General features: G+C 43.9%; 1 protein-coding gene across 5 annotated transcripts in view; it reads right to left on the reverse strand.

The window, feature by feature from the left end:
• Positions 1–2,195: 2,195 nt before the first annotated feature.
• The window catches only part of c4h5orf24 (chromosome 4 C5orf24 homolog), a 43,829-nt gene continuing 19,026 nt past the window's right edge, over positions 2,196–26,998 (reverse strand). The window contains exons 2-5 of one of the 5 annotated variants that reach the window (XR_005460486.1): positions 19,637–19,676; positions 15,795–16,220; positions 13,083–13,219; positions 2,196–3,289 (exon numbers count right to left, since the gene is read on the reverse strand). Coding sequence is in view for 3 of the 5 variants with exons in the window: in XM_038795859.1 (XP_038651787.1) it covers positions 15,652–16,220; positions 19,637–19,649 (582 nt within the window). In the remaining 2 variants the exon portion in view is untranslated. Of the gene's footprint in view, positions 3,290–10,276; positions 13,220–14,689; positions 16,221–19,636; positions 19,677–25,180; positions 25,202–26,998 lie in introns of those variants that run through there. The other 4 variants (XR_005460487.1, XM_038795860.1, XM_038795859.1 and 1 more) reach the window with 4 other exon arrangements.

Genomic DNA, 26,998 nt, shown 5'->3' on the forward strand with positions numbered 1-26,998 from the left:
ATAACTTCAACACGTTTATTGACCTATTTCCAATTCTCCTACTCGGGTTCGCCACTACTGTTAATCCTTCTATAGCTACTCAGACTGACAAACCAGTCTGCTACAATCCACGGGGTGGGTGTGATATTGAATCAACCCTGTGTCTCTACTCACTGAGTGTCTCCACTGGAAAGAGGAAGATCATGTGTGCTGTGTCCTTTTTATATGAGTTGGTGTAATGCCCTCCTGTGGTGTTGTCACCTCTGTGTGTATCGTGAATGCCCATTGGTCGTGTTCTATCTTACTGACCTATTGGTTGAGTGTCTGTGTGTCACATCTCTGGTGTTCCCTCCAGTGTCTAGCTAGCCTACATGTATTTACATTAACCCCTTGTGTATTTACAGTGATTCATATCACCACAGTTCTCACAGGCGAAATTCACCCCTAATGTGTGTGGATGTGTTTGAATGACAGGATTCTGAATATTCAATGACCAAAAGCAAAGAAAAAGAAATAAAAGAGAAATAAGTGATAACGCAAAAAAAGACATTGGCAAAGAAAAAGAAGTGCAGGCAGAAGTTACGATTTAAAATGATTGAACTCAATGTGGAGCCCAGAAGGTTGTAAAATTCCTGGCTGAAAGTTGAGATGCTGTTCCTCAAGTTTAATTTGATCTTCATTGAAACATTGCAGGAGGCCAAGGGCAGAAGGTTGAGAATGGGAGCAGGTTGGAGTATTAAAATGGCAGGTAACAGGAAGGTCGGAGATCACGATTTTGGATAAATGGAGGTGTCCCACAACGCCATCCCCCAGTCTGTCTTTGGTCTCCTCAATGTAGAGGACAACACATTGTGAGCAGCAAATACAGAACGTGATCTAACGGCCATATCACGCCCAATTCGGGATACGGCACGGTCGGTAAATCTCACGATTGGCCTCTTGCGAGATCTAATGGGATCTTGTGAGATGTTGTAAGCTGGATCCCGCCCACAATGGGCCAGACCTAAATTTGCATATTTAACTATACAGTTAGGCACACTAGCCGGATCCATTCAGCATCCGGGATCGAATTCTCTTGCCAAAGAGGCCCCAGCCGAGCACCGTTTACACTGTTCTCCACAAACGGGGACCAGGTGGGACGGCACTTGGGTGAGTTTCCTAGGCAATCGGAGGCCACGGGTAATCGGCCTCTGGGCAGGATGGTACCCAAGTGCTACTGATGTCACCGGGAACCTTGGCACTGCAAGTGCCAGCCTGGCACTGCCTTCGTTCCTAGGTAGCATTGCCAGGCTTCAGCAGCACTGCCATGGTGCCAAATTGGCATTTTGCCCATTCTTGGGGGCGGGGTGCCTGCCCTACCCTTATGAGGTGAGGTGCGCAGGGCTCAAGGACTCCCTAAAGGTAAGTTGGAACATTGGGGGATCTGGGATCTCCTCCTGCACTGGCGAGCGAGCTCCTCAGTGCAGGAAATAAAGGTAAGTATGGCCTCGAAGGGGCATTCCCCGCTGAGACCCGACAAAATAACAGAGTCCCGTTCGATAGTGGGGTCGCTCCCGGCACCTAACCAGCCCACCCAACGGGACTTTTTTTTTCATCAAATCACACCCACAAATTACTAAATTGAGAGAAGTACAAGTTCATCATTGTTTCACCTGGATGGAGGGTTTGGGATGTTATATAGTGAGGTGGGGATAAGTAAATGGGTCCCAGAATTTGTTGTGGTCTGCTGTCTGCTGCACAAGCTCGCTATTATGGGAGGAAGCTTTTGCCAGTATCTACATGGCATACAGTACAGGAGGAGGAGGAGGAAGAGAGGAGGCATCCAAGACTGACACTTTTTGCTGGCTGTTTATGAACAACTCATCTAAGTGTGACAAGGGCAGCACGGTGGCGCAGTGGTTAGCATTTCTGTCTCACAGCGCCGAGGTCCCAGGTTCGATCCCAGCTCTGTGTCACTGTGTGGAGTTTGCAAATTCTCCCCGTGTTTGTGTGGGTTTCGCCCCCACATCCCAAAGATGTGCAGGAGAGGTGGATTGGCCATGCTAAACTGCCCCTAAATTGGAAAAAATGAATTGGGTAATCTAAAATTTAAAAAAGAAATCGAAGAGTGACATCAGTAACCATATCCTGATTCCCAAGAGTCTTTCTTTTCTTCTGGTCACTGACAGCAGCAACATCAACATGGCCACAATGCAAAAATAAAAACCATCACAAAATAAACATTCCAAACCAAATTTATGAATCCATCCAATATTCCATGTAAAAGTAAACTAATCATGCTTGTGCATTACCCTAGTGCCTGTCATCTTTGTGCCTTTAACTATCCTCGTGCTCCTTCATAGTAAAAGTAAGTAGTGCTACCTCAGTGGCTGCAGCAGAACTGATGGAAGGCTGCTGACTTTCAGTGGAGGACATTTCAGCTATCATTGGGAGATCACTTTTAGGCATAAAATATCCAGTTATGGACTGCAGCATCTTGTATGGGTGGCAGAGATCTGGGTTGGCTGCTTGCCAGGTTAAAAAAAAGTATAGGCATTGGCAGATTGGTTGTCATGGAGGGCGGCATGTTTATGCTCCATGGAATCACTGTCATGGCTGTGGCAGTGTGTGGGGGTGCTGGGTTGGGGAGGGGGGGGCTGTCACTGGAGGACAGATTACTGGACTTCTGTGCCATCCTTTGCACACAGTCATCCACTGCCATGATGGCAACAGTGAACTTGCATGGCAACAAACCGGCATTGTATTGCTTCAGTCTGGGCTTCCACTCCAGCGCTCAGACCTCCAGTGGAAGTAGCTTGTGCTGCAATGGAAACCGAGATATCAGTCTTTAAACAATGCCTCATGGTCAGGTTCACAATTGTACTGATAGGAGTTGCCATCACTGCCATGTTGGAAAGGATAGGTTCCAAGCTCTGCATGAAACCCTGTGCCAGTTTGTCTCTGGACTCCTCCATTCTCCTTGACAGTGCACATAAGCTTTCTGGGAGGTTTCACAGTGCACCAAACATTTTGTTATGCATTGCCACCAAAGGTTTGCCAATTGGAGAGCTCATCTGAGTCCTCTGCAGCAGAACCCGTGTGTGTTGGCACCTATTGTATATTTGCCCCTACCCTAGCTACAGGCCAATCGAGCCTGGTGTCTCACAATGAGCAGTTCCCACCTCTGTACTATGCCCTAAACAATGCAGTGTTAGTATCTGAGCTGGTAGCTGCAACAATGGAATCAGGTGACAAATGCTGCCTATGTCTTCATCATCACTGTCTTCTCATGGCGTCTCCACTGCCTGGCCTGGTTGCACTTCTTTAATATCTGAAAGGAGAAAGGAACAAAGATAAGGTTGTGGTGCAGGGAGGGATTATAGTTAAGAGATATTTTGCTTATACCATTTACAGCTTGCAAATCAGAAGAGTATGTGTGATGAGGGAGAAGTGGGACGCGAGAAGCAAGAGTTGGGAGAGGAATACCGTCATCTTCAAGGAGAGAGTGGAAGAGGGTTTGTTAGTGGCGGCTGTGCAATCTATATGGGCGACGTGGCCATCATGAATATAGCCGGATCTTACCAGCACCCGGGATTAAAATCTCTTGCCGAGGAGGCCCCAGCCGGGTGCCATTTAGCACTGGTCTCCACAAATGGGGACCAGGTGGGACGGCAGGTGGGGGAGCCTCCTCAGTGATCGGAGGCCCATGGGTAGCGCTGATGCCACCGGGGAACCTTGGCACTGCCAGTGTCATCCAGGTGCCAGCCTGGCACTGCCTGGGTTCCCAGGTAGCATTGCCAGGCTTCAGCAGCACTGCCATGGTGCCAAGGTGGCATCATGGTGATGGTGTATTCAAACTAGGGAGGTGGGCGAGAGGCTTGCTGCAATGTTAATTGTATGAGGGTGCACTCTACCATGTGAATGCCAGGTGCGAGTCCAGGTTGATATTAAAAACAAAATACTGAGGATGTTGGAAATCTGAAAGAAAAATAAATTGCTGGAAATACTCAGCAGGTCTTGCTGCAACTGTGGAGGGAGAAACAGCGACAACATTTTGAATGCGACTCTCCTTCAGAACTGGAACTGAATGATATTTTTGATAAATGGGTGATAAATGGTTGGTAAATGGTGCGGTGTCTTCGGCTAGGCACTCAGATGGTAGGATGTGACATTGGGAGATGTATCCATAACCTTAATCACTCATGCGAGCTCATTGAACTTCTTGCAACACTGCATCCAGGTCTTTGGGGCTTGACTCCTGCTCCCACTGCCTTTTGAGCATATGTCAGGTGGGCTTCCTTGCCCCCTGAAGATATAGAATATTTCTCATCTTTGCCATGTCCTCTCTCAAGGCCTCCACCACAACCCCTTGGAGCTCATGCTCTCCCATATTGGGCTAGTCATCAATGTTGCATAGGTCAGATTCACATGTTACCAGTGCCTGGTTCAGCCATTCACCTCCCCTTTAAAAGGTACAGGCTAGCTCTAACCAATGCTAGCTAGTCACTACGCCTGGTCAGACATCCAGCCAAACAAAAGTATGGTTTACACAGGCTGGACGTTGAAACCAGTCAAAATAACACATAACATGAAGTTGGCACGCTGCCTGCATTGCCATCAGCAAATGCAGGTTAATCACGATCGCGATGCCTTGATTTGGGGATTGTAAATTAATGCTCCCACCTATCCAAAGCAACCAAGAGCACCATTTGACAGATAATTGAATCTCCTTCAATAATTGGTCATCTTAACGTATTTCATTCAAAACGTAAGGGGACAGAGTAACCAGTACACTAGCTGCCACTTCCACCAAAAAGACAAAGACACACAGCCACACATACATGTAGTGAAGCCCAATCTCAATGAAGTAGCACGCATGCACAGAGTCTTGAAATTGCAATTGCTACCTGTCCGCTCAGTGTAAGGCACCTGTCGAGGTCTACAGGCAATAGGGACAAAATTTGCTTTTGCCTTCTTTGTGTCACTGCACATGATGAACTTTACCCTCAATAACCATGAGTGATTTAGTCCATCTACCTTCTAGTGAACCAATGTACACTGGAATGTCATGTAATCTTACAGTCCAGAGAATATAACATGATTATGTAGATCTGTCACCTGGAAAGCATCTCAACAACTGGCAACGGGGGTGGGGGGTGATATTTGAAGAAAAGTCTTTCATTTCAATATTTAAAACTTTATTTATTATAAATATTTACAAAGTAGTGGATACAAGATACTTTTAAGCAGAAAACAGCAACATGGATATAATTGCCTCTGTTTCAGAAACAACTATTAATGCTTGGTTAGTGCTGAATGTCAAATTTTTCCATCAGTTGACAAACAAGCAGACAGACATTATACTGCTCTTCATGTGATCACAACATTTTGCTTCATACAATTCACCATATACATGTTGTACATATTCCATTAGTATCATATTTAATGTTTTAAGAAGGCCTCTGTTCACAAACCCTTTCAGTTTCATTTTATTTAGGCAAATTGCTATCATAAACTCAACCACGCCACCTTTCTGTTACCTCTTCTAAGGCAATGTAACGATGGACTTTACAGCCAGCAAATCAAACTGAAAATTAAATTACATTATGGTTATAATGCAAACTATGTGAAACGATAATTTGGTTGGAGAACCTATGAAATGCATTACAAACTTTGGGCAGATGCGAACAACCTACATATGCAAATTACTTGTGTCATACTTCCATCATATGGTGCTGTTGGAGCCAATCACCAGTTGAAAAGTGGCAAAATAAATTAAATGACACCAACATAATGGAGAAACACAACAGGCATGATTGTATAGGCTGCATCATAAGGCCGGTTATCTTCCATTAATTTGCCTGCTGTACAACTTTCAATTTTGTTTATAGCTTATGTTAAAGGGGCCACATTTTTAAAATTAAAAACATAGCAAAAGGAGAGTAATGGAAAGAGGAGTATTGCTCATTTACATCTGTAAGTGGAATAGCTAAGTATTTAATACAATCAGTTTGGAGTAATTTTAAGCCTAATGTGTCCATTAGGTCCCAGTCTAAGCAAATGCTATTCTGTTCACAGTAAATGTCAAGCAGTAAAAGTGAAGAAACCGTATACACCATGAAGACTAACAAAATAATATGGAGAAAAACTGAGACACAAAAAAAAGGAACTTCTGATGTGCAGGATATCAAACATGAGGAACGATTATTTGAATTGAGTGCACACGGTTGCTAAGCAGCAGTAAGTATGCTGGAGGTCATGGAAAGGACACAGCATTATGAAAAGGCAATTGTGTCAGCCATTCCTTACGGTTGTATTTCCCCTGTTGGTCGGGTTCTTGAGAGATTTTGTGTCAATTGTTATAAACCCTGCTTCTGCATTTATCCCCACTAGCTTGCCTTTCCCAATGGGAATTCCCCTAAATGATACGGCTGGAAGGAACGCAAGACCGATGGAGGGATGCCAAGCAGGCCAGATTTCATGAGAGATGTTCTGTGCTCAGCTGGAGGCATGTGTACATCTGCAGACAGAGGTAAACAGACCTAAATTTGACCAGGAATTAGTTCAGGTTGAGATTCCTCCTTCTGAAACTGGACCAGACACAATGGTATCAAACAAGGTGTGTGAATTATGGTTTGATCATGGTCCCCGATGCTGCCTTATGGCGCCCACCATTCAGTGGGACCACCATTCAGTGGCACTGCAGAAAAGAAGGTATGCAGGGGTCCAGATTGGCATCTTGGGTACACTCAAATCACTTCTTGAGGTTGATCTAGCTGCCAATAATCATGGGAAACTATCTTGTCAGAGGCCGTGATACAGACAGTCAAATACAGAGCTTGAAGTGCATGTGCTACTACCAAAAAGCATAGAGCCAGCATTTGATTGACATAAATGGTCAGCTCTGTAGGATGCGGAGGGATTTAATTGAGGTGTTCAAACTTTTTTTGATAAGAGTGAATACGGAGAAGGTGTTTTCACTGGCAGGAGGGTCATAAAGCAGAGAAAACAAACTTAAGCAAATTGGCAAAAGAATTAGGAGAAAGATCAGATAACTTTTTCAGGCAGCAATTGTTTATGATCTAGAATGCACTGCCAGTAAATAAAATTATAGGCATCTGCAGAAAGAGCAGGAGAGTGGGAAAAAATGGATAACGCTTTCAAATTGCCAGTGCTAGCACAATGGGTTTGAATGACTTCTTTTATATGCTGCATGATTGTACGATTCTCTGGTCTGAAACTTGGCTCCACATTTTGCAAGTATGTTGTACGATTAAGCTATGGGAATGGTGCTCTGGCATAATATAGAGGACAAGCCCCCATCAAAACCCACTGCCCACCTTCCAACCCCTTGCAGTTCATTAAACAGGAGATTGAGTACTAACAACTCTATTACTTCCCTGCATAGGCACGCCTGCCCTCTGGATGCCCTTTCCCAAGTTTTGCTCTTTTTAGTCCTTTGTCCTCATCAGTCTTGACAAAGATTCCTAAGGAGTTCAGATTTTATACTCTCCAGAGTGCAACTATTTGCATCCAGCTCTTTTAGTTTCTCCAGCTCAACTCCCACCACTTATGTGCACCCTCCACTCATCCAAATCTACACTTGTAACTATACCAATAAGCTGACCCAGGGAAAATGGGTGTAAGTAGCAAACCTGTAAGGCATTCTTACTAAACAATCGAAAATCGTTCTGGCATGAGCTACAACAGAGGAAGAAAATCTAAAACAACATCATCTGGAACTGTTCGTGGTTGGCCCATTGTGAGTTCTTCTTGACCCAGAAGGTACAGCCTTCTTACACCAGATGTCCATTCCCATCTCGCAGACCACACATCTAACACAAAGTCTCACTACCTAAGATGAAATCTAAGTGCCACAGATGTCACCCGAGATGGATAACTGATGTCACGTTTTCTTGTTAGGACAGGATGTCCTAATTACTTGTTCTTAAATAGTCACCATCTGAAATGCTAAATCTACATCGCACATTTAGTGTGCAAAGTCAACTCTGCTGTTGGTGTTGCAGCAGGGTTTTCCCATACCCACTGTAATAGAATTTAAATAAAATAACTTGTATATTGACCAGACAGGAAGTGAAACTGATCTTTGGCAATCGTGCAAAATTATACCCAATCCAAATTTATTTCCCATTTACTTCTAATTTGCTAAAGTCCAAATTTTGAAACTAACGAAGACCAATTTCATTCCCAATAAATCAGCCCAATGGTGGTCTTTGCAATTTTTGTATATTTTTTTTTAAAATATGAGTTTAAAGGCACAGAAACCCCATAATTATTGGAGCAAAACCCAAGCATGACTTATTTAGATGGGTCTATCCTCTTAATCAAAGTGCAAAATGCAAGTTCACTGTTCTTTCAAAGAAACAAAATACGAGTATTAAACTTGATAACAAAAATTGGAGCTGGATTGCTAGTAACAGAAGATTATGGCTGTAAGTTGCTTTTTCTGCCTACATTGCTGTTGCTTGCAAGCACTATTGAAACAGGTGTGGAGACTACTTATTTGAATAAAGAATTTTTAAAAGGAACACAAAAAATATGGGAAAAATCCTGTAAGTCCGACAAAACAACACTATTGAAAGAGAATTCAGAAACAAAAATATTCAAAATATATTGAATGTTTTTCACATCCCTATATTCAGCAATAATGAAACCAAGCTAAGGGTGGCACAGTGGTTAGTACTGCTGCCTCTCAGCACCGAGGACCTGGTTCGATCACTGCCCCGGGTCACTGTCCTTTGTGGAGTTTGCACATTCTCCCGTGTCTGTGTGGGTCTCACCACAACAACCCAAAAAGATGTGCAGTAGGTGGGTTGGCAACGCTAAATTGCCCCTTAATTGGAAAAAAGAATTGGATACACAAATATTTTTCAAAAATGAAACCATGCCAAATGTAATGCCCTCATATTGTACCACACAAAGTACAATAAATTGTGTTACAGCAATTCTCAATCTAGCTCATTATTATTCAGAGCACAATCAGACAGAAGCTCAAAAATAAAGCCAAAATCAAAGGATAAGCAATCCCCAGCTGCTCTCCTGTATATGTGAAGTTTTAACGGTTATGGATAGAAATATGGGTGTAGCAGAGGCTGCTCACTAACCGTTCCACACAAGAAGCATAGAGTAAATGGTGACAGAATAGAAAGAGGAATAAATAAATAACAATGGAATTACTGAATTAACTCAAAATCCCAGTAGAGGCCAATAGAATCATGATAGTCAACAATCTTGCGAACTATGAAAATGCCCACGTAAGCTGCAGATGGAAGAAAAGTGAGAAAGCCGAAAATTCAATGTTGCCAGGTATGATATCACCGAGAGTGGAACTGGATGTTTATCTTATGTCTACTAATAAAGCTTTTTTGACAGCTCTGTATTAATAATAATAAACTTCATTGTCACAAATAGGCTTACATTAACACTGCAATGAAGTTACTGTGAAAAGCCCCTAGTCACCACATTTCGGCGCCTGTTCAGGTACGCTCTGAGGGAGAATTCAGAATGTCCAATTCACCTAACAACATGTCTTTCAGGACTTGTGGGAGGAAACCAGAGCACCCGGAGGAAACCCACGCAGACACGGGGAGAACGTGCAGACTCCGCACAGACAGTGACCCAAGCCGGGAATCGAACCTGGGACCGTGGCGCTGTGAAGCAACAGTAGTAACCACTGTGCTACCGTGCCATCCATGTTTCACAAAACAAAAACAGTGATAGATATCTCTCATGTGTTCTCGTCTCCTCAAATGAAAGGCTCCAGGCCCCAGCTTGGCACCTTTCCATAGAAGCACAGTTAGCATTGAAGTCCTACCTTGGAAAGAACCATACATGGGAAAGAACCAGACATGCAGACTTGCATTTTATTTGATATCATAACATACCAGGCAACTATGTTTTCAGGTGTGAACTTTTATTCACCAACATACATCTGTTATTTCAACTGCAGTTTGTGAAAGATAAAGGTGGCAGTGATGCAAGTACTGAAAGGAATATGCTAGGGTACCACAATGTTTTTTTTTGGAGGGGATCGTGGGGTGCAGAAGAAGGAGGAGAAATCAGTATAATGTCTGCATTATAATTGTGTAATTCGGAACATTTTTTTTTAAAAGGATAATTTGAAATATTTTTTTCCAAATGTATCATTTGCAAATTTAATGCATAGTCCTTTATTCAAAAATTGGAGTGGTGAGAAGAGATACCTGAACATCTATAAAGTACAGAGCAATAACACAGGAGCCAGGACTAGTAAGGTGTAATCAGAAATATTTTCACATCAATAAACATTTTTTTTTTTAATTTTAAACTTTTAAATAAAAGCACACAGAAGCGTGATTTCCTGATCAAAATATTGTATGAAAATCTCTTTTAAAACTACCAAAAATATTATAATTACAGTTTTAAAAGATTCACCCCAAATAGTATTTTTTTAAATGTAATTTCTAGCTTGTAGTCGTGGAATTTCTGATAGCACAATACTTAATTGATGTTATCCTGATAAAAGCAAGGAAGTTTCAGGCATTTATTTTGGTGGAAATGGATTGTGCAGATTGAAGTAATAAGTGTAATTTTTGCCACGTGGATGTAACATGTCAATGCATTTCAACATTCTTCACCTTATTATTCATTTAATTGAAAAAATATACCTACCGCCCTTCACAAAGATATCTATTGTGCAAAGGAGTTGAGCTGCAAGAGTAACTGACACTTGAATCCCAGCAACTCTTTGAACAGAATTCCACTTTAGAAAGGAAACGAAGCTAATACTGCAACCTTGCAATAATCGCAAGGGCTACATGCAGCAAATAGCAGCAGCTGCAGCAGAGGTCATATGAACCACAGAGGCTGATCTACTCTCCTAATTAAAGGAAAGCAATTATCAATGGAATGTCCAACAATGAGAAGCTATTCAGTACATTGCTTCAAACTGTGTCTCTGATATGCCCCAAAGTAAATGATTGCTTTGCAAATTTGCACAATTAAATAAATATGTAAACAAGCATCCAGTTTCTTTTGCACTAAATTCCAGCAACATGAATTTTCTTCCCAGAGAAAAGAAGAAGAATATGGCAGTCACACTTGTTTTTTGTCTGTTTCTTCCCACTTGCTGTAAAATTGGTGATAGGGAACACGAACTATAATTGATTAACCTAGCCTCTTCCCTTACAACCAGAAATGCACGATTGTATGTGACAAATGGTAGGGATATCCAACCAATGAATCAGTTTCCCCTTTATGGATGACAACTGTTCTCCTTGCCTTTATGCCCAAAATAAATGATCATAAAGTGGGGCACATTATTTACAGCACCAGATTCTCAAATTCGACTCAAATTAGTTCAAGGACAGAAAAGAATTTCTGTCAAGTATGGAAATACTTCTCTCCCCACTTTACCTCAAACCCTGTGCTGAAGTAAGCATGCAATGATTAAGCACAGACTCCTCATGCCCTTGTGGCACATATGTTGGAGAACAGTTGAAGATTATGGTTTTGATGAGATATTAAAATGTATCTTTTAAAAATAGGGCACGGTACCTTTAAAAACATCCCACTGGCCCATTCCAAAAATTAATCTGCTTTCACATTCTGTATCAGATTCAAATCTGGATATAGTTGGAGAAGGTGAGGAAGGATATTCCAGAACATTTTGATTCAAGTTGATACTATTTTTTAAGATTGAGTAATTTTACAATAGAATTTATTCTTCCCCCAGTATTCTCTTTAAGTTAGATGCGTTCATGAATGGGTCTGCATCAATTTCCTTGCACAAAGAAAATGTTAAGAATGAAATGGGAAAGGGCAGGAAATGAAATTAATCTTTTGGGGCCAGAGACAGGCATAATGAGCTGAGTGGTGTCTTTCTTGGCTGCAGACACTTGTGATTCTAAGTAGTGATTCCCCCTTTTCTTTCCATTATTCTTCTCCCAAAGGGTTGTGAATCTGTGGAATTCGCTGCCCCAGAATGTGGTGTATGCTTTAACAGTGAGTAAATTTAAGGAGGAGTTGGACAGATTTTTAATTGGTAATGGGTTGAAGGGTTATGGGGACGGTGGAGTTAAGGCCCAGATGAGATCAGCCATGATCGAATTGTGGAGCAGACTCGATGGGCCAAATGGCCTAATTTGCTTCTATATGATATGAATGTATCTGAAAGCTGCCTCGATAGATTGACAGCTGGTTAAGCAGCGATGGAGAGTATCACAGCTGAATATCACAACGATGTCCCCATATAGCACCTCGCACTCCCAGCTTCGTTGAAATTAGGCAACTTAACAAAGAGCAGGAACTAAGTTTAGGACTTACCTGCTCAAAGCCATCTGATTCATTTACCCCCTCAAAATTAGTAAGGGAGTCCAATCAAGAGCGATTGAAAAAATTTCAAACTTCCCAACCTAAACAAAAAAATCATGTTCCAAATACAAAACATTTCCATCATATAACAGTACTTGTTAAACCCTTACATACAAGCATTCTGGTGAGGCAGTTGTGTATACAGTACACCATGTAGCATCACAAGTAACAGGAAAGCTGAAGCATGCAGTTCTGTCAACAAGTATCTGAAAGGGTTGAAACTGTGCAGCCCTACAACCGAGGATCCTTCAAAGTTAGTGAATTCTGGCACTTGCAGCAGCATCTGGTGGTAGATACCAATTAATGTCCATAAAATACAGTATCTATGTTACCTAAAAGATCATTTGTCTGCCAACGTAAAATATTGAGCAAGGTTTTCTTTCAGACAAGTGTGCAGTTCTAAGCTTCAATATGTATTTATAGAACACAAGCTCTGACGACTATATCAGTTTCAGATACATCTCTTAAAAGTCCATTTTAAAATGTCCGCAAGGATTTCTGAAAAAAAATGGGTTTTATTTTGAAACAGAAAACTCAGCTTTCCGATCTGGGAAACAAGAGTTGCTGGATATGTAAAGCCAGTCCGAGGTATATTCTTGACGTAGAAGATGTCTCAAGGGTGGTAATAGTCAGCTACAAGGGATGCCACAATAATGTAATTAAACTTTAAAGATGCACACATGGAATATTTTAGATGAAAACATCAGTGTTACCATTACAGTAGTACATGTTTAATAAATGTGAAAACCTGCCTTTCTAGGAACGATTCACGTAGTTGTCAATCAACCCTTTTGTATGTCCAATTGTGATTATGTAGAAGCCTTAAAGTACAGTGCTTAACTCTCTGGCTGTTGAGTTTTCCTTCGGTCTTGCCTTTGCCTGTTAAATACTGATAGAGAGAGATAGAGATATTGTATAGCTTTGCAAAAAAAGTTTCATATTATATTGCATTTATTTCTTTTTTTAAGTGCATTTCATATACAGAATGCCATGCAAGTCAGATTTTTATTTCACAAAACACAGTGACCATGGTGCAGTGCCCCCTGTACTACTGAACGGGTTAGAATCAGGATGTTAACAGCTGCGATTTGTCTCTGCTGCAGGCTTTCTTGTTTGCACTTGACTAAGTTTATCAATTTAGTTGTTTTGACGCAGCATTTAACAATGTTTTCTAATTGACCAATAGCATATCAAATATAAAACTTTCTATGAATGAACAGAAGGTTAAAGTAAAAGTCGGTACAGTTAGGAGGGTAGGAAAAAGATCTGTTTCCTGTTGATGGGCCGAAGGGCCACTTCTGTACTGTGTTACTCTGTGACTCTGTGAGAAGGCCTTTGGAGAAGGTAGTTAAATCCACTGGAGAACTGAAAAACTGCACCTGGTTTTGTTCAAACCCAACAAGTGACTAAATAATTATCACAATTTTGAAAACAGCAACTTAACTGTTTTGTGGCGGTCGTGAATTACATGTCTTCCGCCAGTAATCTGCCATTCTCAGAGGGCCATGTAAACTGGACCAAACAATATAGTAGTGCAATGTCATCATAACAAATAAAGCCAACACAGAAAATTGGCAAACACCCGCAGGAAGATAGGGTCCACACTGGAACCTTAATGGAAACTATCTTCTGAACTCCAATCGTGTAAGATTATCTTTTAAGATGAATTCTAGTGTAAGTGCCTTGACCAGTGAATAACAGCAACCATTTTACAGTGTTCTGCTTTCTCAAACCTCTGTCAGTCTACATTAAAACCTGAGCCTATATGAAAATCTTTAACTAAAACTAAAGAATATTATTTCTAACAATCTCTGCAAATGATTTAGTAGTTACAGCATTTCTAGTTTTAAAATACTATTTTTGTTCTGCAGTAGTCTCTTTACATTTGGTCTTCTTTTTGCCTCAGCTGTGCAGAAGGTCACCTTGGCAATTGAATGTGAACATGGGGCTACTTCATTAATGTCAAACCTACTCAATAACAGGTTTGCTTCCCGAGATCATACTCCGCAAAAACCTCTTGAGAACTGCATATTGTTCTGTTTGAGCAGTTACTTTTCTTCTTCCAACTATAATGCAACTTCCAGCAATGAAGAATAACCTGTGTAGCTGCCTCTTCTATTTACTGCCCATTGCCAACTCACCTTTACTTTAAACAAAATCTAAATAGTCCGTCCAACAGCTTGTTAACAAAAAGACAGAACCACTGGTGCGCCATCCAATTCTTACACCTGGAAGATTCATAGTTACATTAGACTTCCTGAACAGCTATTCCAAGAGTATTAAAATATAGTACACAGCAGAATTCCAAAAACACTAGTTTGAAGCAGTATTCCGAAGAGAAATGTGAGGAATTTCACTGTGGTTTGTAACCATGGGTAAATTTATTTCAAATAAAAGACAAGATTTCTGTGTAAGCTAATTGAAGTATAAGTCAACTGGCACACAATTCTATATCATATTAAATATCATCCTGCAAGAACAGTAACTTAGACCTGTCAGATAATTATTTCTCATGAAGTACCGCTCTGCACACCTCCCACAGTAACCTGAGCTATGAGATGCCCTTGATAAAATAGTCTGCAAAGGTTGACCACTGCTCTGGGGCTGAACTTCAGGTATTCTTGCAATCCAACATCAATCCTGCTCACAAAACTGCCCATGGCAACAAAAATAAGCTAACTAAAAGAATTTGGGTCAAAATAAAACCAATGTACACATGCACTCAAAGACCCTCGCAGCTCCAATGCAGCTTGAAAGCCAATATCTACACACATGGATTACAATTTCTCTATTCGCTGAAATCGTTAACTTTTTTCAATCGATGTTTAAATATTTAATAAAATAACCAATAAAAAATTTAGTAGGGTTATCATGGCAGTTCTACATGCAACAGACCAAAAAAGATAAGTTTAATCCATACTGCAATGAGCTGTAGGACAATTGCCCTGTCCCCACTCTCATAAAAATGCAAGAAGGCTGCATTTACTGAAAAACAAAGGAAATCATGTACGAACCCAGGCCCTAATGAATAGACCGTTCCAAGGGAGATATTGTAGCTTTATCTTTGTAAGCAATACCGTACCATACCACCACAAAAGAAAAGTACATTATGCCCATCAAGTACAATATTTTACACAATGGTCCATGGGTGTGTTTACTTTAGGACTGGCATTCCACATCTTCTACACTGCTTAAAAGAGTGGCTATGAATCCTATATCATGGGTGTGTAGATCAATATGTTGTATAGAAAGTTACTGTACTTTGTCAAGAAACAGAACAGACTGTAGACAAACAAAACCAAGGCAGATTTTTACTGATCTTTACTGATTCAGTTCCATTTGTCTATTTGTGGTTTCAGTGGGTCCACTTAATGCTTTGTTATGCACCATGGAATAGTTAAAAGCAGCACTGCTACATGGCGGGAAATCGAGACCAGAAATGCGGGAGAGAGTTTTCATGGTACCTGGGGGCCTTCCTGGGCTGACCCGGTATCCTGCTGCCTTGGTAGTGCCCAAGGGCCTGCCTGGGCTGGTCTTAAACCCAGCTGCCTTTGTTGTTCCCAAAGGTCGGCCCGTACTGGTTCTGTACCCAGCAGCTTTTGTCGTCCCTGATGGCCTTCCTCGTTTCCCCGCTCGGAAAATATTTTTCCTTCTTTTCAGGTCGTTCTGAGCTTCTGCATTTCTTCCCAGACTCAGTTGAGAATTTGGCTCCTCCAATGATTCTTGTTTTACACAGCTTATTGGTTTGTAGCTGTTTCCATAAAGTTTGTCTGGTTGAGAGGAACACAAGTCAAACTGGTCATCGCTGCTCACGTCATCGGCACTGAAGGTCACCTCCTTCTCAGGCTCACAGCAGCCAGAGTTACTGCAGCCAACTGGATGCATGATTTCTAAGAATTAAATGAGGGAAAAGTTTTAAAATAATTTATGATTATTTATGTAAAATAACTAGCAAATGATCACACAAATGCAAATTGCTGTACCACTGGAAAGCTAAAATACACATAATTTTAAACAGAAAGAAACAATGTTATTGAAATTCATTGGCATGAGGAGTTTCCTCATTTTAAAAATATTTGTTATGTGGGTGTCGCTGGCTACACCGCCATTGTGTAGAGCTCCTCCACAGCGGCCGAGGCAGCAGAAGCATTGATTAAGCCAGCCAATGATCTGCTCAATCACATTTTATGTTCCAACATAGGTTCAGTGCCTACATGTGTGTTTGGGTTGCTCACTGGGTTCATGGGGCAGCACGGTAGCCTTGTGGATAGCACAATCGCTTCACAGCTCCAGGGTCCCAGGTTCGATTCTGGCTTGGGTCACTGTCTGTGCGGAATCTGCACATCCTCCCCGTGTGTGCGTGGGTTTCCTCCGGGTGCTCCGGTTTCCTCCCACAGTCCAAAGATGTGCAGGTTAGGTGGATTGGCCATGATAAATTGCCCTTAGTGTCCAAAATTGCCCTTAGTGTTGGGTGGGGTTACTGGGTTATGGGGATAGGGTGGAGTTGTTGACCTTGGGTAGGGTGCTCTTTCTAAGAGCTGGTGCAGACTCGATGGGCTGAATGGCCTCCTTCTGCACTGTAAATTCTATAATTCTATGAACCATGTGGGCTGCGGATTTGTGGTGTCGCCCGGTAGTCATCCTCTGCTTTGCCATGATGGCTCAAATGCAGACAGTATAACAGACTACAACAGAATGAGGGCATGATGACTGGTGCCAGAATATTAAGCATTGTCCTGCATGATAAGCTAAGTGCGGTCAACACAGCAGCCGGACTTTGAGCGGCTGTTGCTCATTCTTGTTACACCTGAGAGTTGGCAAGTGGTGCCCGCAAATTGCATGCTGCCCTGCACCATGGAGAAGCCTGTAACGCACACAAATCCAAGCAATTGCTCAGTTTGCTTCCCATGGAACAAAAACCTTCTGTGACTGACCGGTGAACACGGCGATGTTGCAAGAATCATCTGTTCCAACCTGGAAGAAACCAGATGCATAAATATTTGTGACCATTGTTACCTTCACAGCCGCAAGCAATTCTTGCCCTGCTCGGAGGCTGCAGTTGTGACTGGAGCATGATTTCAGCGAGGATGTGAGGCACAGACATCTCACACACAGTTCCGCACAGAGATTCAGTTTGGAGGATTGCTCGGAACACTTTGGACAGATGTGACCTTGTGCTAAGAGCCTTTCTCCCCTCCGCTTCCTCCCTCTTCCAGCAGCTTGCCCTGCTCCACTTCACCTCTGCTCATTCTTCCCATACCACAATGGGCCAATGAAATACAAAGTACTGCGCCCATACTCCCATGTCTAGGAGTTGGTACTTTCTACAGAATCCTGGAGGTCAGGACAAAGTCCTTCAGCATGTGCCACATCATTCCTTGTAGAATTCAGAAATTGTAAATAACATGAAAAGCACTAAAAACTTCCACAATTACAGCAAGAACCAGTGGAAATCAAGCAGCAGCTAAGGTAGTAGTGTTGCAGAGGTGGGGGAACAGGTGTTCAGCTGTGCAACATTAAGAGGGAGCATGATCTGAAGCACAAAACATCAAAATGGTACTCCTAATACAAATCAACAATGCGTCACAATCTGCCTCCCCTTCTTCCTGTGCACGCTAATGCCCTTGCCAAAATGGAGTCCAGCACAACTGGTACCAGATGTATGGGGAGGCTGTGGCATAGTGGACTAATAATCCAGAATGATGCTCTGGAGTCCCGGGTTCGAATCGCACCAAGGCAGATGGTGAAATTTGAATTCAATAAAAATCTGGAATTTAAAAAATATGATGACCATGAAACCATTGCTGATTGTCGTCAAATCCCATCTGGTGAACTAACGTCCTTCAGGGAGGGAAATCTGCTGTTCTTACCCTGTCTGGCCTACGTGTGACTCCAGACTCACAGATATAGTATGATTGACTCTTAACTGCCCCACTGAAATGGCCATGCAAGCCACTCAGTTCAAGGTCAATTAGGACTAAGCAGCAATGCTGGCCCAGCCAGCGAAGCCCACATCACAAAAGGATGAATTTTTAAAAAATGTACACACAGTCTTGGCAGCAAAACGCCACCTAAAGCACTGAAAAACGGAGCACTACAGTGACAGAATTCACAGCCAATGTTATTAATACAGTAAATACAGCACAGAGGGGAAAAGATGCTTGGATTGGCATAGGAGTGTGGAGAGATGACAAATTACGATTTGAAAGTCAAGGAGCTGGATTTTCCGGTCCCCCAGCCAGGTGTTTCCAAGTAATCAGACTCTTAGCTTCTCTTGAATGATCTACAGAATTTAGTTCCTCAGTAATAAATGGCAAAGATCCTCTGAGTCTTTTAAACGTCTGCCTTCCAGACAGCTTTTTGAGTTGGATAACCATTTACCTTTAAGTACATCCTGAATTTTGATACAACAGAATGGCTTAGAAGCCACCTCAGTCACCTTGGTATGAGAGTGGAGATACATGTATCTAATTGTCACTTGTTAGTGCAGAACCGGAGTATTCCTGCCAAGGTGCCCGAGTGGCACCAGCAGTACCAGGTTGCCACCCTGCCCAGAGGCCAAGCATCCAGGGGCCTCCAATCGCCAGGGAGACCCCCCGCCCCCCAGCCCCCCAAAGTACCGTGCCACCTGGTCCTGGATGGTGGAGACCAGTGCTAAACAGTGCCTGGCTGGGGTCTCTGAGACGAGATCAGTAGATGCCGGGTGGCCATTTGAGCCGGCCAAATTTGGGCGGGATCCAGATTTCGACCCCTCGCGAGATCTGGTTAGATCTTGCGAGGTGTAACAACCGTCGGGAATCCCGGGAGAGGCTTCTCCCAGAATCTACCAGCCCCGCCCTGTCCCAATCCCGGCAGGACATGGTTGTTAAATCATGCCCAGGATTTTCAAAAGAGGGATGGCAAGTTAGTAAAGATGTAACCAAAATGCATGGGATCCCAAGTTCACCAAATAGCAATAAAAAGTACCAAATGCTCTCTAAATCACTGGTCACCTGTAATTTTTAAATAATCTAAATTTAATTAAAGTCTTCTTTGAAAAAAGCGCTCACAAAATGGGACTGGCAATTATTTGGCTGGAAACACAGCCAGCATGAGCAATGAGCAGACATGTGCAGATTGAACAGAAAGTTTATATATCCATAGGTGTCCTTCCAAAGACATTGAAGCAGAGGTTCACTTCATCATTCATTTCAAATAAGTGGGCAGCTTTGGAGGAGGTGGATTCAATGAATTGAACATTATTCCCGACTGAAACCAGAATTTAAATCAGCACTAGTGAATATTAAACAATTAAATTTATACGCACCTCTGTAATTCATATCGAACCTCACAGAAATTGAAACCACCTGGAAAAAGAGAACAAATAAGAAATTGGACATTGCCTTATCTACCATAGGAACATAGGATATTGGAGCAGGAATGGGTCATTTGACTCCTCGTGCCTACCCCACATTTAACTAGATCACGGTTGATTACCTACTTCAAATGAGATTTTCCTGCACTATCCGCACATCCCTTGATGCCTTTATTTTCTAGAAATCTGTTGATCTTGGGCCGCGATTCTCAGCAACCACGATGGGTGGGAGAATAGCAGGAGGTCCGCTCCCACACCTCCCGCTATTCTCCCACCCCCCCAAAAATGGCGTGTCCGGTTTTCCGACACGCCGCTCGGAGAAATACGGGCCGCCGTTTTTCACGGCAGCCCGCGATTCTCCAACACGGATGGGCCGAGCGGCCTGCCGTTCCCGACCTGTTCACGACGGTGGCAACCACACCTGGTCGCTGCCGTCGTGAACATGGCGTGCCAGGTAAGTGTGGGGCCTAGGGGGGGGCGGATCGGGGATCGAGCACCATGACCGTGCTCGGGAGGGGACTGGCCCGTGATCGGTGCCCACCAATCGTCTGGCCGGCGTCTCAAGGGGACGCACTCTTTCCCCTCCGTCGCCCCGCAAGATCAAGCCGCCACGTCTTGCGGGGCGGCTGAGGGGAAAGACGGCAACCGCACATGCGCGGGTTTGAGCTGTCCAACCCGCGCATGCGCGGCTGACGTCATTAGGCGCTGCCGCGGCGTCATTCTTGGCGCGCCGGGCCTTGAAGCCAGGGACAAGACCCGGCCGCCAAGTTTCCCGGTACGGCCCGCCTCTTCCCCCGGGTAGGGGAGAATAGGGGTCCGGGAGAGGCTTCCGACGCCGTCGTGAACCTCTCCAGGTTTCACGACGGCGTCGGGCCTTGCGGAGAATTCCGCCCTATGTCTTGAACATGCTCAATGGTTGAGCTTCATCATTCCTTTGGTGTAGAGAATTCAAAGATTCACCACCCTCTGAGTGAAGAAATTCTGATCTCTGCCTGTGCTACCGTGAGCACGGCACCACAGTGGTTAGCACAGTTGCTTCACAGCTCCAGAGCCCCAGGTTCGATTCCCGCGGAGTCTGCACATTCTCCCCTGCCTGCGTGGGTTTCCTCCGGATGCTCCGGTTTCCTCCCGCAGTCCAATGGATTGGCCATGCTAAAAAAAATTGCCCTTTTGTGTCCAAAAAGGTTGGGTGGGGTTGCTGGGTTACAGGGATAGGTTGGAGGCGTGGGCTTAAATGGGGTGCTCTTTCCAAGAGCCGGTGCAGACACGATGGGCCGAATGGCCTCCTTCTGCATCATAAATTCTACGATTAACTGGTCTGCCCTTTATTCCAAGACTGTGACCCCTGGTTCTGACTCTCCCAGCCAAGGAAAATTGCCTCCCTCTGTCTACTTTACTGAGCCCTGCATTAATTTTGTAGGTTTCAATGAGATCACCGCTCATTCTGAACTCGAGAGATAAAAGCAAACGACAGTGGATGTTGGAATCTGAAACAAAAACAGAAAATACTGGACAATCTCAGTAGGCCTGACAGCATCGTGGAGAGAGAAGGGAGCCAACGTTTCAAGCCTGGATAATCAGGCCAAGTTGAGTCTCCCCAATCTTTCATCATAGGCCAAACCCACCCCACCATTCCAGGAGCTTAAACTTTCCACCTTTCAGGTCCATTCAAAATGATTTTCATTGTATTTAAGAGGATAAAAGCATGCAGAAGTTGAATTTACAGAAGAACTTTGAAGAGGGCAGCAGTGTTACAGCTTCCAAAAAAACAGGCATTCAGAAAAATCAATTTAATAACCAAGATATTAAAGTCATTAGGCAAAGAAGAACTTAAATGCTAGTATTCAAGCAGCCGATGTACTGCAAGTGCCAACAGTGAAAGCTCAAATACAACATGGATGAAAGTATAAATATTTAGTGATGTGAATAGCAACACGCTCCCTTATATCAGATCAGTGTATTGTAGCTGCATATTTAACACTTTCCGAAACCAACCCACAAATATATCTGGAGAAACAAAATCACACAGAAACTGGCAGTAACCTAGATTTGAAGAGTCATGGGCGCAATTCTCCCAAAGGGAGACGAAGTGCCAACGCCGGAGTGAAAACTGGAGTGTTTCGCTCCGGCGTCGGAGGCCGCTCCTCGCCCCCTATTCTACCCCCCCCAAGGGGCTAGGAGCAGCGGCGCGTCAATTTTGCACGCAGGGCCTTGATGCTTGCGTCAAAGTGGCGCCGCCTGAAGGACGCGGCCGTCGGCGCCTAAATGACGTCACCTACCCATGCGCGGTTGCCGTCCTCCCCGCGGACGCCACGCAAGAATGGAGCACTGATCTTGCGGGGCGGCGGAGGGAAAAGAGTGCGTCTTTTAGAGATGCCGGCCCGATGATTGGTGGGCACCGATCGCGGGCCAGACCCCTCCTGAGAACCCACCTGGTGCTCGATCCTCCGCCCCCCCTCCCCCCCCCACAGGCCCCACACGCAGTGGTCGCGCGCTGTTCACACCGGCAGCGACCAGGTGTGGTTGGCGCCGGCGTGATCCGGTCGGATTAGGCAGGCCACTTGGCCCATCCGGGCCAGAGAATCGCTGCTCGACCGTTAGAAACGGCGAGCGTGGGGCGGCACGGTGGCACAGTGGTTAGCATTGCTGCCTACGGCGCTGAGGACCCAGGTTCGAATCCCGGCCCTGGGTCACTCTCCGTGAGGAGTTTTCACAGTCTCCCCGTGTCTGCGTGGGTTTCACCCCCACAACCCAAAGATGTGCAGGGTAGGTGGATTGGCCACGCTAAATTGCCCCTTAATTGGAAAAAATAATTGGGTACTCTAAAATTATTTTTAAAAAAGGAAACGGCGAGCGCCAATTCTCCGAGCGGCCTGTCGTAAAACGCGACACGCCATTTTGGGGGGGGGGGGGAATCGCGTGCGGGTGTCAGGGCGGCGTGGCATGAATCGCCCGGCACTCCCGCGATTCTCCCACCCGGCATGGGGGTCGGAGAATCGTGTCCCATATTTGATTCAAAACATCAACTCTCCAAAAATGTTGCCAGATCTGCTGAGTATTTCCAGCAATTTGTTTTATTTCAGATTTCCAGCATCCATAGTATTTCGCTTTTATTATAGCATTATCAAAACTTCTGTTTACTTCTGTCAACTTCATTTTAACATTTGCATTAAATTCCACCACTTTCATTCCCCACTGTCTGGCGGATTCCTTTTGCCATTATTCTTCCCTGGCTGAGAGGGCAGATGTGTAACTGCTCCCCAGCACCTTCCAGTGTCACTCTTAATTTTATTGCTTGAAAATCCCTGACGGTGGGGATAGTTTCCTGTTTAATTTCCCCCTCACCCTTTGATAAACCTGATTTCCTGCTAGTGTTACAAGCAATGTCAGGATCTCTCTTGGACATTCCAAGTTTATTGCTCAGTTATGCAGCTTGTAACTGTTGTAAGGTTGCATGTTATCTCTGTGGTGATATACATCACTGTAAATACACAAGGGGTTATTAATGTAAATACACTACAACTAAGTAACCATTAGAGGGAGCACCAGAGATGTCATGACATGCAGACATACAGCCAATGGGTCATTACAACAGGACACAACCAATGGGTAATCAGGACACCCAGACGTGGCATTACCACAAGGGGCACTTCACAATCCATATAAAAAGGACAGGGCACACATGCTCTTCCTCTTTCAACAGTCAGACATCGAGAGAGTGCACCAGTGTTGATCAACAGCATCACACACAGCACGTGGCTTAGAGCAGGCTGGTAAAGATAGACTGAGTTACTACAGTTAGATTAGCAGAGAGTCAAACACATTTAAGAACTGTGTTAATAGTTCAATAAACACGTTGAACTCATTTCTTAGTCTGGAGCCTCCTTTGTCAAAGCATACATCAAGAAAGCAGCTTATGCTACATGAAGCAGCATAACACAACAATCTCATGAAGAGGTCTAGAAGCATGTATTGTTGTACAATAACATGTTTATTACTAACACAACTATTTATATACATACAGGATACCATCCCGACTTAGTGCTTTTTTACTTAAATTTAGAGTACCCAGTGACCCGGGGCCGGGATCGAACCTGGGTCTTCGGCACCATGAGGCAGCAGTGCTTAACCGCTGCGCTACCATGCTGCCCTTGACTCGGTGCTATCTTCATGTCAGCTTGTACCAGACTTACTAACACACATTACTACTCCTACGTGACTCTCTACTTCATAGTGTGGGTGGTGCTGTTTCCCCAGTTGCACATTAACCCTTAACTAGTCTGAAAAACACACATCACCACCAGCCAACCCCCCACACCCGGGCAGGATTCTCCAACCTTACCCACAAGCAGGATTTTCCAGTCCCACTGAATGCAATCCTCCTGTGCCAGGTTCCCTGCCGGAAAAACACTGGACATCAGCGAGTCTGGAAGATCCCACTGGCAGACAATGGCGAGTTGTGTCCACTGCTGGGAAACATGGGGGGGGGGGAGGGGGATATCCAGCCCTCGTGACTTCACAGATTCAGATGGCCTGAAGAGTGACTCTTCCAGGCATTCTTTTCACATTTGGAAGAGGAGGAGGAGGGGTCGTCTCAACTACTTTGAGCTGACTTTGTTTTTCTGGATTTCGGTTTGTAATAGTTTGTATTTCAAGTACCTGGGTGTCAATATCTGGTTTGCTCCTTGCACTCCTTAGAGTTGTATTTTTCTTTCGGAGAATAGGAACAGAAGTGTCCCTCGAGCCTGCTCTGACATTTAACTGGATCATACTCGACAAACCTCTGTCATCCTTGGTCGGATACCATGGGCTTTTCCCTCACCTTCCGGATGGAATGTTTGCTCTGTTCTTTTCCTACTTAGTGGGGTCCGTTATGTTCTTCCTAGAAGTTGAGGGTTTCCCTGCCTTATGTTTGGATGTTCCTCATCCTTCAGCTCAATCTGCAGTTTGGTTCCGAATGTTGCGTTGTTTCTTCATGTGCCTCTCTGTAATTTTTTCTTGGTGAGTTGGTGGTTGCTCCTCTCTGCTCCAAGATCGACTTCATGTTGTACATGTGAGCTTGAAGCTCCAGATTTACTGCTGCAGTTTAAACAGGTCCTATGACAGCAACTGTCTGACTCTGAAGTTCAGGTTTAACTTTCTGCTACTGCCCCTTCTCTGTATCTTCTGTTTTAAGTGTGTTGTTGCTCATCTGACAGTTTGGCTGGTCTGACTGAAGAAGAGTATTTTCTGCCATCTGCAAAGAAGCTGGAAACCTGCCTCTGCAAAGAGTAAGGAAAATTCCAAACTAAAGTCCCATTGAGATCATCAGTAATGGTGGACTTCTCAGGAGTCTCCAATTCAATATAGCGGCTGTTTGGATGTCTTCTGCCATTTTGAGGAGGTTGAGGGGAATACAGACATCTCTGCTCAGGAGAGAAAAGTGTTGATTTTGGATAACATACAGAATTTCGATTATTTGCGTGTTGCCATGTAGGAGTGGCTCTTGAATCATACCTATGATCAGTGGTTGGATTCCTTCAGGACGATGAAGTGGTGTGCATGTCATCCATTGCCAAGGGTCTTTTCACCATGGTTCCTGATCCGACAGGACTGTCACACTGGTTCCTGTGCCTAACTTGAAATTTATGAGGAGATATCTTAATAATACATAATTATGTACACATGTACAGAATATACAGAGGGTTAGATAGGGTGGACAGCGAGAGCCTTCTCCCGCGGATGGGGGTGGCTAGCACGAGGGGACATAGCCTTAAATTGAGGGGTAATAGATATAGGACAGAGGTCAGAGGTGGGTTTTTTACGCAAAGAGTGGTGAGGCCGTGGAATGCCCTACCTGCAACAGTAGTGAACTCGCCAACATTGAGGGCATTTAAAAGTTTATTGGATAAGCATATGGATGATAAGGGCATAGTGTAGGTTAGATGGCCTTTAGTTTTTCTTTAGTTTTTTTTTCCATGTCGGTGCAACATCGAGGGCCGAAGGGCCTGTACTGCGCTGTATCGTTCTATGTTCTATGGTCTATAGACCTGCCTAGGTGCTATCTTCATGCCAATTTCTATCAGAGTCGCTACGTGCTACAACTCCCATGTGATTCTCGACATTATAATGTTGATGCCATTGTTTCCCCAGTCCCACATTAACCCTCACAGTCCCAAATACCTTAATGTTACAACAACAGCATTGAACTGCAGCTGTGCTCCATCACTATGTATGTTTAATCTATACATCATGAAGTTTTCAAAGTCATACAATGCAAGAACACTGCACTTCAAAAAAAATTGTCTGAAATGGTTTGAGACACTCTGGTACTCTATAAAAATCCCAATACTGTTATTTATAACCATTCACTTGAAGCCGCAACCGGTGGCTCGCCTATTGGAGAAGTAAGCTGGTGGCTGTACCAGGGGCTCCCAGATTTAAACCCGAGTCAGCACTGAGTTAACCAATGTCAGTCATAGTAATGGTTGGCTTCAATGATTAAGGGGGATGGAACAATACAAAATTAGCAAGGGTCACACTATTAACTGCTGGGTGGGGAGTCTAGCATTAGGGGTCATAGACGACCGCCAGACATTTCAGTTGTGAAAGTAGGAAACACTCTTGTTTTTCACAAAATAGGCTGAATGATATCAGAGGATGGGGGAAAGGAAACAAACAACCCCCCTCCCCCAAGTAAAGTTGACGTGGAGTCGACATGCTCCACACCAACCTGCCCAGCAGCCACAAGGCATTATGGAGCTGTTAAACAAGGGCCAAATGATATTTCCACCCTTCACTGGTGAAGAGGTCCTGCCCTCTTGAGCTGCTGGCCGAACCGATTGATCAACAGTGGCAGCTACTGGGTCTGCTGGAAAAGAAGGATAAAGGCCCCTGGATTTCAAGTAACTTCATTGCAGTGTTAATGTCAGCCTACTTGTCATACTAATAACGATTATTATTAATTAGTGCGAAAGACAAGGCTGGAGCATTTGTAACTATATTCAGCCAGAAGTGCCGGATGGATCACCATCTCGGCCTCATCCCAAGGTCCCCAGCATCACAAATGCTGGTCTTCATCCAATTGAATTCAAGAAATAGCTGTCTGCACTGGATATGGCAAAGGCAATGGCCCTGGCAATGTTCTAGCAATAGTACTGAAGACTTACACTACAGAACTAGCTGCAATGCCTGTCAACCAATACAACTACTAACACTAGCATCTACACAGCAAAATGGAAAATTGCCCCATTGTTCATGAAAAGCAGGACAAATCTTGCACAACTTATCAGTCTACTCTCAATCATCAGCAAAGTGATTGAAGGGGTCATCAAC

The sequence above is a fragment of the Scyliorhinus canicula genome, chromosome 4 (assembly GCF_902713615.1).
Source record: "Scyliorhinus canicula chromosome 4, sScyCan1.1, whole genome shotgun sequence".
NCBI classification, from domain to species: domain Eukaryota; kingdom Metazoa; phylum Chordata; class Chondrichthyes; order Carcharhiniformes; family Scyliorhinidae; genus Scyliorhinus; species Scyliorhinus canicula.